At 47.8% G+C, this 15,000-nt stretch overlaps 1 protein-coding gene across 1 annotated transcript in view; it reads right to left on the bottom strand.

Moving 5' to 3' along the window:
- The window catches only part of LOC133977261 (piezo-type mechanosensitive ion channel component 2-like), a 62,454-nt gene that overhangs the window by 31,973 nt on the left and 15,481 nt on the right, over nt 1–15,000 (bottom strand). The window contains 9 exon segments of the mRNA XM_062415361.1: nt 5,017–5,111; nt 5,214–5,292; nt 6,182–6,330; nt 8,685–8,932; nt 9,538–9,643; nt 10,279–10,685; nt 11,434–11,548; nt 11,645–11,818; nt 12,280–12,427. Of these exon segments, the coding sequence (XP_062271345.1) occupies nt 5,017–5,111; nt 5,214–5,292; nt 6,182–6,330; nt 8,685–8,932; nt 9,538–9,643; nt 10,279–10,685; nt 11,434–11,548; nt 11,645–11,818; nt 12,280–12,427 (1,521 nt within the window).

The raw sequence follows: 15,000 nt of genomic DNA, 5'->3' as shown, positions 1-15,000 counted from the left end.
GACTAGTGACAGAGGACTAGTGACATAGGTAGAGGACTAGTGACAGAGGTAGAGGACTAGTGACAGAGGACTAGTGGTAGAGGACTAGTGACAGAGGACTAGTGGTAGAGGACTAGTGACAGAGGACTAGTGACAGAGGACTAGTGACAGAGGTAGAGGACTAGTGACAGAGGTAGAGGACTAGTGGCAGAGGACTAGTGACAGAGGACTAGTGACAGAGGACTAGTGACAGAGGTAGAGGACTAGTGACAGAGGACTAGTGACAGAGGTAGAGGACTAGTGACAGAGGTAGAGGACTAGTGACAGAGGACTAGTGACAGAGGTAGAGGACTAGTGACAGAGGACTAGTGGTAGAGGTAGAGGACTAGTGACAGAGGACTAGTGACAGAGGACTAGTGACAGAGGTAGAGGACTAGTGACAGAGGACTAGTGGTAGAGGTAGAGGACTAGTGACAGAGGACTAGTGACAGAGGTAGAGGACTAGTGACAGAGGACTAGTGACAGAGGACTAGTGACAGAGGTAGAGGACTAGTGACAGAGGACTAGTGACAGAGGACTAGTGACAGAGGTAGAGGACTAGTGACAGAGGTAGAGGACTAGTGACAGAGGTAGAGGACTAGTGACAGAGGACTAGTGACAGAGGACTAGTGACAGAGGTAGAGGACTAGTGACAGAGGTAGAGGACTAGTGACAGAGGTAGAGGACTAGAGACAGAGGACTAGTGACAGAGGTAGAGGACTAGTGACAGAGGTAGAAGGACTAGTGACAGAGGTAGAGGACTAGTGACAGAGGTAGAGGACTAGTGACAGAGGTAGAGGACTAGTGACAGAGGTAGAGGACTAGTGACAGAGGACTAGTGACAGAGGTAGAAGGACTAGTGACAGAGGACTAGTGACAGAGGTAGAGGACTAGTGACAGAGGACTAGTGACAGAGGTAGAGGACTAGTGACAGAGGACTAGTGACAGAGGTAGAGGACTAGTGACAGAGGTAGAAGAACTAGTGACAGAGGTAGAGGACTAGTGACAGAGGTAGAGGACTAGTGACAGAGGACTAGAGACAGAGGTAGAGGACTAGTGACAGAGGTAGAGGACTAGTGACAGAGGTAGAGGACTAGTGACAGAGGACTAGTGACAGAGGACTAGTGACAGAGGTAGAGGACTAGTGAAAGAGTTAGAGGACTAGTGACAGAGGTAGAGGATTAGTGACAGAGGTAGAGGACTAGTGACAGAGGTAGAGGACTAGTGACAGAGGACTAGTGACAGAGTTAGAGGACTAGTGACAGAGGTAGAGGATTAGTGACAGAGGACTAGTGACAGAGGTAGAGGACTAGTGACAGAGGACTAGTGACAGAGGTAGAGGACTAGTGAAAGAGTTAGAGGACTAGTGACAGAGGTAGAGGACTAGTGACAGAGGACTAGTGACAGAGGACTAGTGACAGAGGTAGAGGACTAGTGAAAGAGTTAGAGGACTAGTGACAGAGGTAGAGGATTAGTGACAGAGGTAGAGGACTAGTGACAGAGGACTAGTGACAGAGGACTAGTGACAGAGGTAGAGGACTAGTGACAGAGGTAGAGGACTAGTGACAGAGGACTAGTGACAGAGGTAGAGGACTAGTGACAGAGTTAGAGGACTAGTGACAGAGGTAGAGGATTAGTGACAGAGGTAGAGGACTAGTGACAGAGGACTAGTGACAGAGGTAGAAGGACTAGTGACAGAGTTAGAGGACTAGTGACAGAGGTAGAGGACTAGTGACAGAGGACTAGTGACAGAGGACTAGTGACAGAGGACTAGTGACAGAGGTAGAGGACTAGTGACAGAGGACTAGTGACAGAGGACTAGTGACAGAGGTAGAGGATTAGTGACAGAGGTAGAGGACTAGTGACAGAGGACTAGTGACAGAGGTAGAGGACTAGTGACAGAGGTAGAGGACTAGTGACAGAGGTAGAGGACTAGTGACAGAGGACTAGTGACAGAGGTAGAGGACTAGTGACAGAGGACTAGTGACAGAGGACTAGTGACAGAGGTAGAGGATTAGTGACAGAGGTAGAGGACTAGTGACAGAGGACTAGTGACAGAGGTAGAGGACTAGTGACAGAGGTAGAGGACTAGTGACAGAGGTAGAGGACTAGTGACAGAGGACTAGTGACAGAGGTAGAGGACTAGTGACAGAGGACTAGTGACAGAGGTAGAGGACTAGTGACAGAGGACTAGTGACAGAGGTAGAGGACTAGTGACAGAGGACTAGTGACAGAGGACTAGAGACAGAGGTAGAGGACTAGTGACAGAGGTAGAAGGACTAGTGACAGAGGTAGAGGACTAGTGACAGAGGTAGAGGACTAGTGACAGAGGTAGAGGACTAGTGACAGAGGACTAGTGACAGAGGTAGAGGACTAGTGACAGAGGTAGAGGACTAGTGACAGAGGACTAGTGACAGAGGTAGAGGACTAGTGACAGAGGTAGAAGGACTAGTGACAGAGGTAGAAGGACTAGTGACAGAGGTAGAGGACTAGTGACAGAGGTAGAGGACTAGTGACAGAGGACTAGTGACAGAGGACTAGTGACAGAGGTAGAAGGACTAGTGACAGAGGACTAGTGACAGAGGTAGAGGACTAGTGACAGAGGTAGAGGACTAGTGACAGAGGACTAGTGACAGAGGTAGAAGGACTAGTGACAGAGGACTAGTGACAGAGGTAGAGGACTAGTGACAGAGGACTAGTGACAGAGGACTAGTGACAGAGGTAGAGGACTAGTGACAGAGGTAGAAGGACTAGTGACAGAGGTAGAGGACTAGTGACAGAGGTAGAGGACTAGTGACAGAGGACTAGAGACAGAGGTAGAGGACTAGTGACAGAGGTAGAGGACTAGTGACAGAGGTAGAGGACTAGTGACAGAGGTAGAGGACTAGTGACAGAGGTAGAGGACTAGTGACAGAGGACTAGTGACAGAGGTAGAAGGACTAGTGACAGAGGACTAGTGACAGAGGTAGAAGGACTAGTGACAGAGGTAGAAGGACTAGTGACAGAGGTAGATGACTAGTGACAGAGGTAGAGGACTAGTGACAGAGGTAGAGGACTAGTGACAGAGGACTAGTGGTAGAGGACTAGTGACAGAGGACTAGTGGTAGAGGACTAGTGACAGAGGACTAGTGACAGAGGACTAGTGACAGAGGTAGAGGACTAGTGACAGAGGTAGAGGACTAGTGGCAGAGGACTAGTGACAGAGGACTAGTGACAGAGGACTAGTGACAGAGGTAGAGGACTAGTGACAGAGGACTAGTGACAGAGGTAGAGGACTAGTGACAGAGGTAGAGGACTAGTGACAGAGGACTAGTGACAGAGGTAGAGGACTAGTGACAGAGGACTAGTGGTAGAGGTAGAGGACTAGTGACAGAGGACTAGTGACAGAGGACTAGTGACAGAGGTAGAGGACTAGTGACAGAGGACTAGTGGTAGAGGTAGAGGACTAGTGACAGAGGACTAGTGACAGAGGTAGAGGACTAGTGACAGAGGACTAGTGACAGAGGACTAGTGACAGAGGTAGAGGACTAGTGACAGAGGACTAGTGACAGAGGACTAGTGACAGAGGTAGAGGACTAGTGACAGAGGTAGAGGACTAGTGACAGAGGACTAGTGACAGAGGTAGAGGACTAGTGACAGAGGACTAGTGACAGAGGTAGAGGACTAGTGACAGAGGTAGAGGACTAGTGACAGAGGACTAGTGACAGAGGTAGAGGACTAGTGACAGAGGTAGAAGGACTAGTGACAGAGGTAGAAGGACTAGTGACAGAGGTAGAGGACTAGTGACAGAGGTAGAAGGACTAGTGACAGAGGTAGAGGACTAGTGACAGAGGTAGAGGACTAGTGACAGAGGTAGAGGACTAGTGACAGAGGTAGAGGACTAGTGACAGAGGACTAGTGACAGAGGTAGAAGGACTAGTGACAGAGGACTAGTGACAGAGGTAGAGGACTAGTGACAGAGGACTAGTGACAGAGGTAGAGGACTAGTGACAGAGGACTAGTGACAGAGGTAGAGGACTAGTGACAGAGGTAGAAGGACTAGTGACAGAGGTAGAGGACTAGTGACAGAGGTAGAGGACTAGTGACAGAGGACTAGAGACAGAGGTAGAGGACTAGTGACAGAGGTAGAGGACTAGTGACAGAGGTAGAGGACTAGTGACAGAGGTAGAGGACTAGTGACAGAGGACTAGTGACAGAGGTAGAAGGACTAGTGACAGAGGACTAGTGACAGAGGTAGAAGGACTAGTGACAGAGGTAGAAGGACTAGTGACAGAGGTAGAGGACTAGTGACAGAGGACTAGTGGTAGAGGACTAGTGACAGAGGACTAGTGGTAGAGGACTAGTGACAGAGGACTAGTGACAGAGGACTAGTGACAGAGGTATAGGGACTAGTGACAGAGGTAGAGGACTAGTGACAGAGGACTAGTGACAGAGGTAGAGGACTAGTGACAGAGGACTAGTGGTAGAGGTAGAGGACTAGTGACAGAGGACTAGTGACAGAGGTAGAGGACTAGTGACAGAGGTAGAGGACTAGTGACAGAGGTAGAAGGACTAGTGACAGAGGTAGAGGACTAGTGACAGAGGACTAGTGACAGAGGACTAGTGACAGAGGTAGAGGACTAGTGACAGAGGACTAGTGACAGAGGTAGAGGACTAGTGACAGAGGACTAGTGACAGAGGACTAGTGACAGAGGTAGAAGGACTAGTGACAGAGGACTAGTGACAGAAGACTAGTGACAGAGGTAGAAGGACTAGTGACAGAGGTAGAGGACTAGTGACAGAGGTAGAGGACTAGTGACAGAAGACTAGTGACAGAGGTAGAAGGACTAGTGACAGAGGTAGAGGACTAGTGACAGAGGTAGAAGGACTAGTGACAGAGGACTAGTGACAGAGGTAGAAGGACTAGTGACAGAGGTAGAGGACTAGTGACAGAGGACTAGTGACAGAGGACTAGTGACAGAGGTAGAGGGACTACCTGCCTACAGGAGTGTGTGTTACCTGGTGATGGTGCTGTTGTGTGTGTCCACCACGGTCTGTAGGTCAGTCAGCTGGAGGAACGGCTCGTGGAAGTAATGAAGGTGAACGATGCAAACCTGCAGAATGAAGAAAACATCACTCTGTTACCACAGCAACATGAAGAGACACAAAGTGTTCAGAGAAGAAGAGGTGATGACACATCCAGCTGACAGACTGACCAATAGGAATGCAGCAGGGATGAAGATTCTGGTGAAGAGGACAGGAACTGAGAACTTCTCCAAACCGAGATCCTCCAACCTGCAGGGACAAACACACCAGAGCTGAGGAGTGCCACACCTGTGTGTACCTGTGTGTACCTGTGTGTACCTGTGTGTACCTGTGTGTACCTGTGTGTATCTGTGTGTACCTGTGTGTATCGTTGTGTACCTGTGTGTACCTGTGTGTACCTGTGTGTACCTGTGTGTACCTGTGTGTATCTGTGTGTACCTGTGTGTATCTGTGTGTATCTGTGTTTACCTGTGTGTACCTGTGTGTACCTGTATGTACCTGTGTGTATCTGTGTTTACCTGTGTGTACCTGTGTGTACCTGTGTGTACCTGTGTGTACCTGTGTGTATCGTTGTGTACCTGTGTGTACCTGTGTGTACCTGTGTGTACCTGTGTGTATCGTTGTGTACCTGTGTGTACCTGTGTGTACCTGTGTGTACCTGTGTGTATCGTTGTGTACCTGTGTGTACCTGTGTGTACCTGTGTGTATCTGTGTGTACCTGTGTGTATCTGTGTGTACCTGTGTGTATCGTTGTGTACCTGTGTGTACCTGTGTGTACCTGTGTGTACCTGTGTGTATCTGTGTGTATCTGTGTGTACCTGTGTGTACCTGTGTGTATCTGTGTGTACCTGTGTGTATCTGTGTGTACCTGTGTGTACCTGTGTGTACCTGTGTGTATCGTTGTGTACCTGTGTGTACCTGTGTGTACCTGTGTGTACCTGTGTGTATCGTTGTGTACCTGTGTGTACCTGTGTGTACCTGTGTGTACCTGTGTGTATCGTTGTGTACCTGTGTGTACCTGTGTGTACCTGTGTGTACCTGTGTGTATCGTTGTGTACCTGTGTGTACCTCTGTGTATCTGTGTGTACCTGTGTGTACCTGTGTGTACCTGTGTGTACCTGTGTGTACCTGTGTGTACCTGTGTGTGCTGAGTCCAGTGTAGTGACTCCAGGTGTGCAGGGATGAGGGGAACTGGAAGGTGTAGACCAGGATGAGAACCAGCATGGAGTAAACCACCACAGCTACCCAGAAACCTCGCAGCAACGCTCGCCACCGCTGGTAGTTCAACTACAGAGACAAACACAGGACTGGATGATCCCACAATGACCTGGTACAGAGTCACATGCAGTAGTAGTACTTGCAGTAGTAGTACTTGCAGTAGTAGTACTTGCAGTAGTAGTATATGCAGTAGTAGTACTTGCAGTAGTAGTACTTGCAGTAGTAGTACTTGCAGTAGTAGTACTTGCAGTAGTAATATATGCAGTAGTAGTACTTGCAGTATTAGTACTTGCAGTAGTAGTACTTGCAGTATTAGTACTTGCAGTAGTAGTACTTGCAGTAGTAGTACTTGCAGTAGTAGTATATGCAGTATTAGTACTTGCAGTAGTAGTATATGCAGTATTAGTACTTGCAGTAGTAGTACTTGCAGTAGTAGTACTTGTAGTATTAGTACTTGTAGTATTAGTACTTGCAGTATTAGTACTTGCAGTAGTAGTACTTGCAGTATTATTACTTGCAGTAGTAGTACTTGCAGTAGTAGTATATGCAGTAGTAGTACTTGCAGTAGTAGTACTTGCAGTAGTAGTACTTGCAGTAGTAGTATATGCAGTATTAGTACTTGCAGTAGTAGTACTTGCAGTAGTAGTACTTGCAGTAGTAGTATATGCAGTATTAGTACTTGCAGTAGTAGTATATGCAGTATTAGTACTTGCAGTAGTAGTACTTGCAGTAGTAGTACTTGCAGTAGTAGTACATGCAGTAGTAGTACTTGCAGTAGTAGTACTTGCAGTATTAGTACTTGCAGTAGTAGTACTTGCAGTAGTAGTACTTGCAGTATTAGTACTTGCAGTAGTAGTACTTGCAGTAGTAGTATATACAGTATTAGTACTTGCAGTAGTAGTACTTGCAGTAGTAGTACTTGCAGTAGTAGTATATGCAGTAGTAGTACTTGCAGTAGTAGTATATGCAGTAGTAGTACTTGCAGTAGTAGTATATGCAGTATTAGTACTTGCAGTAGTAGTACTTGCAGTAGTAATACTTGCAGTATTAGTACTTGCAGTAGTAGTACTTGCAGTAGTAGTACTTGCAGTATTATTACTTGCAGTAGTAGTACTTGCAGTAGTAGTATATGCAGTAGTAGTATATGCAGTAGTAGTACTTGCAGTAGTAGTACTTGCAGTAGTAGTATATGCAGTATTAGTACTTGCAGTAGTAGTATATGCAGTATTAGTACTTGCAGTAGTAGTACTTGCAGTAGTAGTATATGCAGTAGTAGTACTTGCAGTAGTAGTACTTGCAGTAGTAGTACTTGCAGTAGTAGTATATGCAGTAGTAGTACTTGTAGTAGTAGTACTTGCAGTAGTAGTACTTGCAGTAGTAGTACTTGCAGTAGTAGTACTTGCAGTAGTAGTACTTGCAGTAGTAGTATATGCAGAGGTAGTACTTGCAGTAGTAGTACTTGCAGTAGTAGTACTTGCAGTATTAGTACTTGCAGTAGTAGTACTTGCAGTAGTAGTACTTGCAGTATTAGTACTTGCAGTAGTAGTACTTGCAGTAGTAGTATATACAGTATTAGTACTTGCAGTAGTAGTACTTGCAGTAGTAGTACTTGCAGTAGTAGTATATGCAGTAGTAGTACTTGCAGTAGTAGTATATGCAGTAGTAGTACTTGCAGTAGTAGTATATGCAGTATTAGTACTTGCAGTAGTAGTACTTGCAGTAGTAATACTTGCAGTATTAGTACTTGCAGTAGTAGTACTTGCAGTAGTAGTACTTGCAGTATTATTACTTGCAGTAGTAGTACTTGCAGTAGTAGTATATGCAGTAGTAGTATATGCAGTAGTAGTACTTGCAGTAGTAGTACTTGCAGTAGTAGTATATGCAGTATTAGTACTTGCAGTAGTAGTATATGCAGTATTAGTACTTGCAGTAGTAGTACTTGCAGTAGTAGTATATGCAGTAGTAGTACTTGCAGTAGTAGTACTTGCAGTAGTAGTACTTGCAGTATTAGTACTTGCAGTAGTAGTATATGCAGTAGTAGTACTTGTAGTAGTAGTACTTGCAGTAGTAGTACTTGCAGTAGTAGTACTTGCAGTAGTAGTACTTGCAGTAGTAGTATATGCAGTAGTAGTACTTGCAGTAGTAGTATATGCAGTAGTAGTACTTGCAGTAGTAGTACTTGCAGTAGTAGTACTTGCAGTAGTAGTACTTGCAGTAGTAGTACTTGCAGTAGTAGTATATGCAGTAGTAGTACTTGCAGTAGTAGTACTTGCAGTAGTAGTACTTGCAGTAGTAATACTTGCAGTAGTAGTACTTGCAGTAGTAGTACTTGCAGTAGTAGTATATGCAGTAGTAGTACTTGCAGTAGTAGTACTTGCAGTAGTAGTACTTGCAGTAGTAGTACTTGCAGTAGTAGTACTTACCTGGTACAGAGCCACGCAGCAGAGGAACATCACCATGTAAATAACTTTGTAGAGAACAATTTTTCCCTCAAAACTGACGAAGAAGAACATCGTTCCACAGACGTAGATCCAGTATTTGACAAACATCCTGGTAACCACAGCAACCAGCGTCTCCATCTGAACTCCTCCTCCCAGGAGCAGCACCTCCTCATACAACATCTCCCCCTCCAACTTCTCCTTCTGCTGCTCCTGCTGCTCCCTCTGCTCCTCTAGAGACAGACAGACAGACAGGTGACTCTCAGACAGACAGACAGACAGACAGACAGACAGACAGACAGACAGACAGACAGACAGACAGACAGACAGGTGACTCTCAGTCAGACAGACAGTCAGACAGACAGACAGACAGTAGATTTGTCAGACAGACAGACAGACAGACAGACAGACAGACAGACACACAGTCAGACAGACAGACAGACAGACAGACAGACAGACAGACAGACAGACAGGTAACTCGTCAGTCAGACAGACAGGTGACTCTCAGACAGACAGACAGACAGACAGACAGACAGACAGACAGACAGACAGACAGACAGACAGACAGGTAACTCGTCAGTCAGACAGTCAGACAGACAGACAGACAGACAGACAGACAGACAGACAGTAGATTTGTCAGACAGACAGGTAACTCGTCAGTCAGACAGACAGACAGACAGGCAGGCAGACAGACAGACAGTAGATTTGTCAGACAGACAGGTAACTCGTCAGTCAGACAGACAGACAGACAGACAGACAGACAGACAGACAGGCAGGCAGGCAGACAGACAGACAGACAGACAGGCAGGCAGTATATTTGTCAGACAGACAGTCTTACCTTCAACGAGGACAGTGATGGTGGACAGCTGTCTGTCTTTCTGTCTGTCTCTCTTCTCAGTCAGCGTCTGACGCAGCAGCAGCCAGAACGTCAACAGACACACCAGCTGTAACAACATGATCCAGTAATCAGATTACATAGTCTCATAACCAGATTACATAGTCACATAATCAGATTACATAGTCACATAACCAGATTACATAGTCTCATAACCAGATTACATAGTCACATAATCAGATTACATAGTCACATAATCAGATTACATAGTCTCATAATCAGATTACATCATTTCATAATCAGATTAAATACTGTTACTATTAGGTACTATTAGTAGTATTAGTGGTACAAGTAGTAGTGACAGTAGTAGTATCATATTAATATTAGTACTCCCAATTATTATTGCACCAATAGTACTAGTATTAACACTATCAGTAGTAGTTGTATCAGTATCAGTAGTAGTAGTAGTATCAGTAGTAGTAGTAGTACTATTGGCAGTAGTAGTAGTACCAGTAGTAGTAGTAGTAGTATCAGTAGTAGTACTATTGGCAGTAGTAGTAGTACCAGTAGTAGTAGTAGTAGTAGTAGTAGTAGTACTATTGGCAGTAGTAGTAGTACTATTTGCAGTAGTAGTACTACTAGTAGTAGTAGTAGTACTACTAGTAGTAGTAGTACTATTTGCAGTAGTAGTACTACTAGTAGTAGTAGTACTACTAGTAGTAGTAGTAGTATTTGCAGTAGTACCTTGAAGGCCAGCTCACTGCATGGATCGTCTTTTTTAGGGAACAGACCAGGAACTTCTTGGACGGCGGGGAAACTGTAGACGTACTGCAGGATGACCAGCAGGTTGCCATAGGCAACCAGCCACGGCGATGACATCAGCGTGTAGCGTCGCCGCTCACGCATCATCCAGAGAACACATGACCACAGCAGCAGCACACATGTCAGCCAGGACACGTATGTGATGGACCACGCCATCATGGACACCAGAGCGCAGATGTAACTCTGTTTGAGGAGGAAGCTGAACGCCATGGAGGCGGCGTCCTCCTTCCTCTCCTCCTCCTCCTCCTCCTCCTCCTCCTCCTGCAGCTCCTCCACCTCCTCCTCCCATCCGTCTCCGTCTCCTTCGAAGACGCATGTCTCCAGCGTGTCTGCAGTGTCACACACAGTTTCTCATGTCAAATATTTCTTTAATGGATCTCTTTGGTGTCGCTGAACACAGAAACATTACCCATGAGCCTTTGCTGCTGTTGCTATGGAGAAGAACATCTTAAGAGTACATGATAAAGCATAAGGCCTTTAAATGATAACAGAAAGACTAACATGTTACACTCATGGACATTCCTATGAAAGCTGCTCAGTGATGCGTAAAGTTAAAACATGTTCTTCCTCTTCCTCATCACTGGGCCCACTGAGCAGCACACCAGCTAACCTGAAGATAAAATGATGTCATCATGCAACTATTCTGGACTTTCAAAGTGTAATCAAACCTAGCGGATCAGATTCTGATGGTGAAACGAGTCATTTTGCAGGTTTGTGACACTCAGAATAAAAACATCTCTTCCACGATGTGACCGAGTAGCATCAGGTGATTGGTGCTCCTCCTGGGAGCTTGATGCTAAGGGAAAGCTGAATCCAGGTTGTTGTGACAGCTGGTGCTGCATTGTGCACGCTGGGATCAGTTCAGGCATCGAATCTTCTTCAAAGTGATGTTTCAGCCTGAATTGAGGATTCACGCTTTCATTGGCTTCTTGTAATCTGAGTTTAATGCAGAATAAAATTTAATCTGACTAAACTCAAATCTCTATTCTGGGTGGAATCAAACTGAAAGGTCGGCCAAATAAAATACTATTAATGGAAACATGATGCTCAGTGCACGTTGAACACTCAGCTGCTCACCTGACTGGCTGAGGGAGTAATGAGGGGCGGAGTTAACATCCAATCCCAGAGCTGTACTCTGCGTGGGCGGGGCCAAAGAGTCAGACAGGCTGTCATTGGTTGAAGACACCAGCAGCTGAAGATAAAATAATAATGAGTTATGATGAGATGACAGCAGCTCATACTTTATATTATAATATATTACATAATGTCAGAGTTTATATTCTCATACATCTCTGCAGTCCAACCGATCATGAGCTCTTCTCCACAGCTCTCTCCGCCTCTCTGCTGTGATGTCACTGCTGACATCATCACTGAGGTGGCTGGTGGTGGTAATGATGTCACAGCTCAAGCTGACCGCAGACTCCGCCCTCTCTACAACCCGCCCTCCATCGCCGTCGATCAGCTGAGGAAACATGTGACCCCCATCAGCCAATAGCACCTGGAGAAAAAACCTCCTTCCTAACTTCCTTCTCTACCTCCTAACTTCCTTCTCTACATCATAACTTCCTTCTCTACATCATAACTTCCTTCTCTACATCATAACTTCCTTCTCTACCTCCTAACTTCCTACTCTACATCATAACTTCCTACTCTACATCATAACTTCCTTCTCTACATCATAACTTCCTTCTCTACATCATAACTTCCTTCTCTACCTCCTAACTTCCTTCTCTACATCATAACTTCCTTCTCTACCTCGTAACTTCCTTCTCTACCTCCTAACTTCCTTCTCTACCTCCTAACTTCCTTCTCTACCTCCTAACTTCCTTCTCTACCTCCTAACTTCACTCTGTGACATCACAAAGAGACGAGCTCATGCAGACTATCCTACGGTAGTGTGATGTCATTGTGTGATGTCATCACCTGGTTCCTCCACAGGCCGGCGACGCTGTGGTAGAGCAGCAGCAGCATCAGAGGGCTGCCGAAGTGAAACCAGCTGAGGTCAGAGTTCACATGCAGCCTCCAGGGGGCGGCACAGTCCCCGACCGCCAGAGACACCAGACCGAACACGCTGCAGGGACAAGTCATCGTAATCAATACATCAATATATCAATATATCAATACATCAATACATCAATACATCAATACATCAATATATCAATAACTGATAATCAGTCCAGCTTGGTGCCTATATGTTGGAGTTTACCCCGGTGGATGAGAGAGTAGCCTCCCTCCGCCTTCGGGTGGGGGGACGGATCCTGACTGCTGTTTGTGCCTATGGTCCAAACAGCAGTTCAGAGTATCCACCCTTTCTGGACTCCTTGGAGGGGGGGGGGGGGGGGGGTGCTGGAGGGTGCTCCCTCTGGGGAGTCCATCATTCTGCTGGGGGACTTCAACGTTCACGTTGGCAGCAACAGTGAGACCTGGAAGGGTGTGATTGGGAGGAACGGCCCCCCCAATCTGAACCCGAGCGGTGTTCTGTTATTAGACTTCTGTGCTCGTCACAGATTGTCCATAACAAACACCAAGTTCAAGCATCAGGGTCCATATGGGCACTTGGCAACAGGACACTTTAGGCCGCAGTTCGATGAGTGACTTTGTAGTCGGGTCGTCGGACTTGCAGCCGCATGTCTTGGACACTCGGGCAAAGAGAGGGGCGGAGCTGTCAACTGATCACCACCTGCTGGTGAGTTGGCTCCGATGGTGGGGGAGGATGCCGGTCAGACCTGGCAGACCCAAACGCATTGTGAGGGTCTGCTGGGAACGTCTGGCATAGTCTCCAGTCAGAAAGAGCTTCAACTCCCACCTCCGGGAGAGCTTTGACCGTGTACCGGGGGAGGCGGGGGATATTGAGCCCGAGTGGGCCATGGTCCATGCCTCCATTGTCAAGGCGGCCGACCGGTGCTGTGGCCGCAAGGTGGTCGGTGCCTGTCGTGGCGGCAATACCCGAACCCGCTGGTGGGGGTGCCGTCAAGCTGAAGAAGGAGTCCTATAGGACCTTTTTGGCCTGTGGGACTCCGGAGGCAGCAGGCAGGTACCGGCAGGCCAAGCGGGCGGCGGCTGCGGCGGTCGCTGAGGCAAAAACACGGACATGGGAGGAGTTCGTTGAGGCCATGGAGAACGACTTCCGGACGGCTTCGAAGAGGTTCTGGACCACCATCCCGCGTCTCAGGAGGTTGAAGCAGTACACCGTCAACACTGTGTACGGGGGGACGGTGAGCTGCTGACCTCGACTCTGGACGTCGTGGATTGCTGGAAAGAATACTTCCGAGGAATCCCACCGACACGCCTTCAGGTAAGTCCGGAGTTCCTCACGGCCCTGGATGTTGTGGGGCTGTCATGGTTGACACGACTCTGCAGCACCGCGTGGACATCGGGGGCAGTGCCTCTGGATTGGCAAACTGGGGTGGTGATCCCTCTTTTTAAGAAGGGGGACCGGAGGGTGTGTTCCACCTATAGGGGGATCACACTCCTCAGCCTCCCTGGTAAGGTCTATTCGGGGGTACTGGAGAGGAGGGTCCGTCGGATAGTCGAACCTCGGATTCAGGAGGAGCAATGTGGTTTTCGTCCGGGTCGTGGAACTGTGGACCAGCTCTACACCCTCTGCAGGATCCTTGAGGGTGCATGGGAGTTTTCCCAACCAGTCCACATGTGTTTTGTGGACTTGGAAAAGGCATTCGACTGTGTCCCTTGGGGGGTCCTGTGGGGGGTTCTCTGGGAGTACAGGATCGGACCCCCTGATACCGGCCGTCCGTTCCCTGTAGGACCAGTGTCAGAGCTTGGTCCGCATAGCTGGTAGTAAGTCGGACTCGTTTCCGGTGGGGGTTGGACTCCGCCAGGGCTGCCCTTTGTCACCGGTCCTGTTCATAATCTTTATGGACAGGATTTCTAGGCGCAGCCAGGGCGTTGAGGGGGTCTGGTTTGGTGACCTCAGGATTGGGTCACTGCTTTTTGCAGATGATGTGGTCCTGTTGGCTTCATCAGACCGTGACCTCCAACTCTCACTGGCTCAGTTCGCTGCCTAGTGTGAAGCGGCCGGGATGAGATTCAGCACCTCCAAATCCGAGTCCATGGTCCTCAGCCAGGAAAGGGTGGAGTGCACCCTCCGGGTCGGGGATGAGATCCTACCCCAAGTGGAGGAGTTCAAGTACCTCGGGGTCTTGTTCACGAGTGAGGGAAGGATGGAGCGGGAGATCGACAGGCGGATCGGTGCGGCGTCTGTAGTAATGCAGACTCTGCACAGATCCGTCGTGGTGAAGAGAGAGCTGAGCCGAAAGGCAAAGCTCTCGATTTACCAGTCGATCTTCGTTCCTACCCTCACCTACGGTCATGAGCTTTGGGTCGTGACCGAAAGAACGAGATCGCGGGTACAAGCGGCCGAAATGAGAGGAACCAGATGAGGAGGTTCGGGCATTTAGTTAGAATGCCTCCCGGACGCCTCCCTGGTGAGGTGTTCAGGGCCCGTCCAACCGGTGGAGGTGTATTACCTGGCGGAGGTGTGTTACCTGGCGGAGGTGTGTTACCTGGCGGAGGTGTGTTAGCTGGTGCAGGTGTGTTAGCTGGTGCAGGTGTGTTACCTGGTGGAGATGTGTTACATGGCGGAGGTGTGTTACCTGGTGGAGGTGTGTTAGCTGGTGGAGGTGT

The sequence above is a fragment of the Scomber scombrus genome, unplaced genomic scaffold, assembly GCF_963691925.1.
Source record: "Scomber scombrus unplaced genomic scaffold, fScoSco1.1 SCAFFOLD_59, whole genome shotgun sequence".
Classification (NCBI taxonomy): Eukaryota; Metazoa; Chordata; class Actinopteri; order Scombriformes; family Scombridae; genus Scomber; species Scomber scombrus.
The sequence above is the reverse complement of the archived record's forward strand: the minus strand, read 5'-3'. Positions and strand labels throughout refer to the sequence as shown.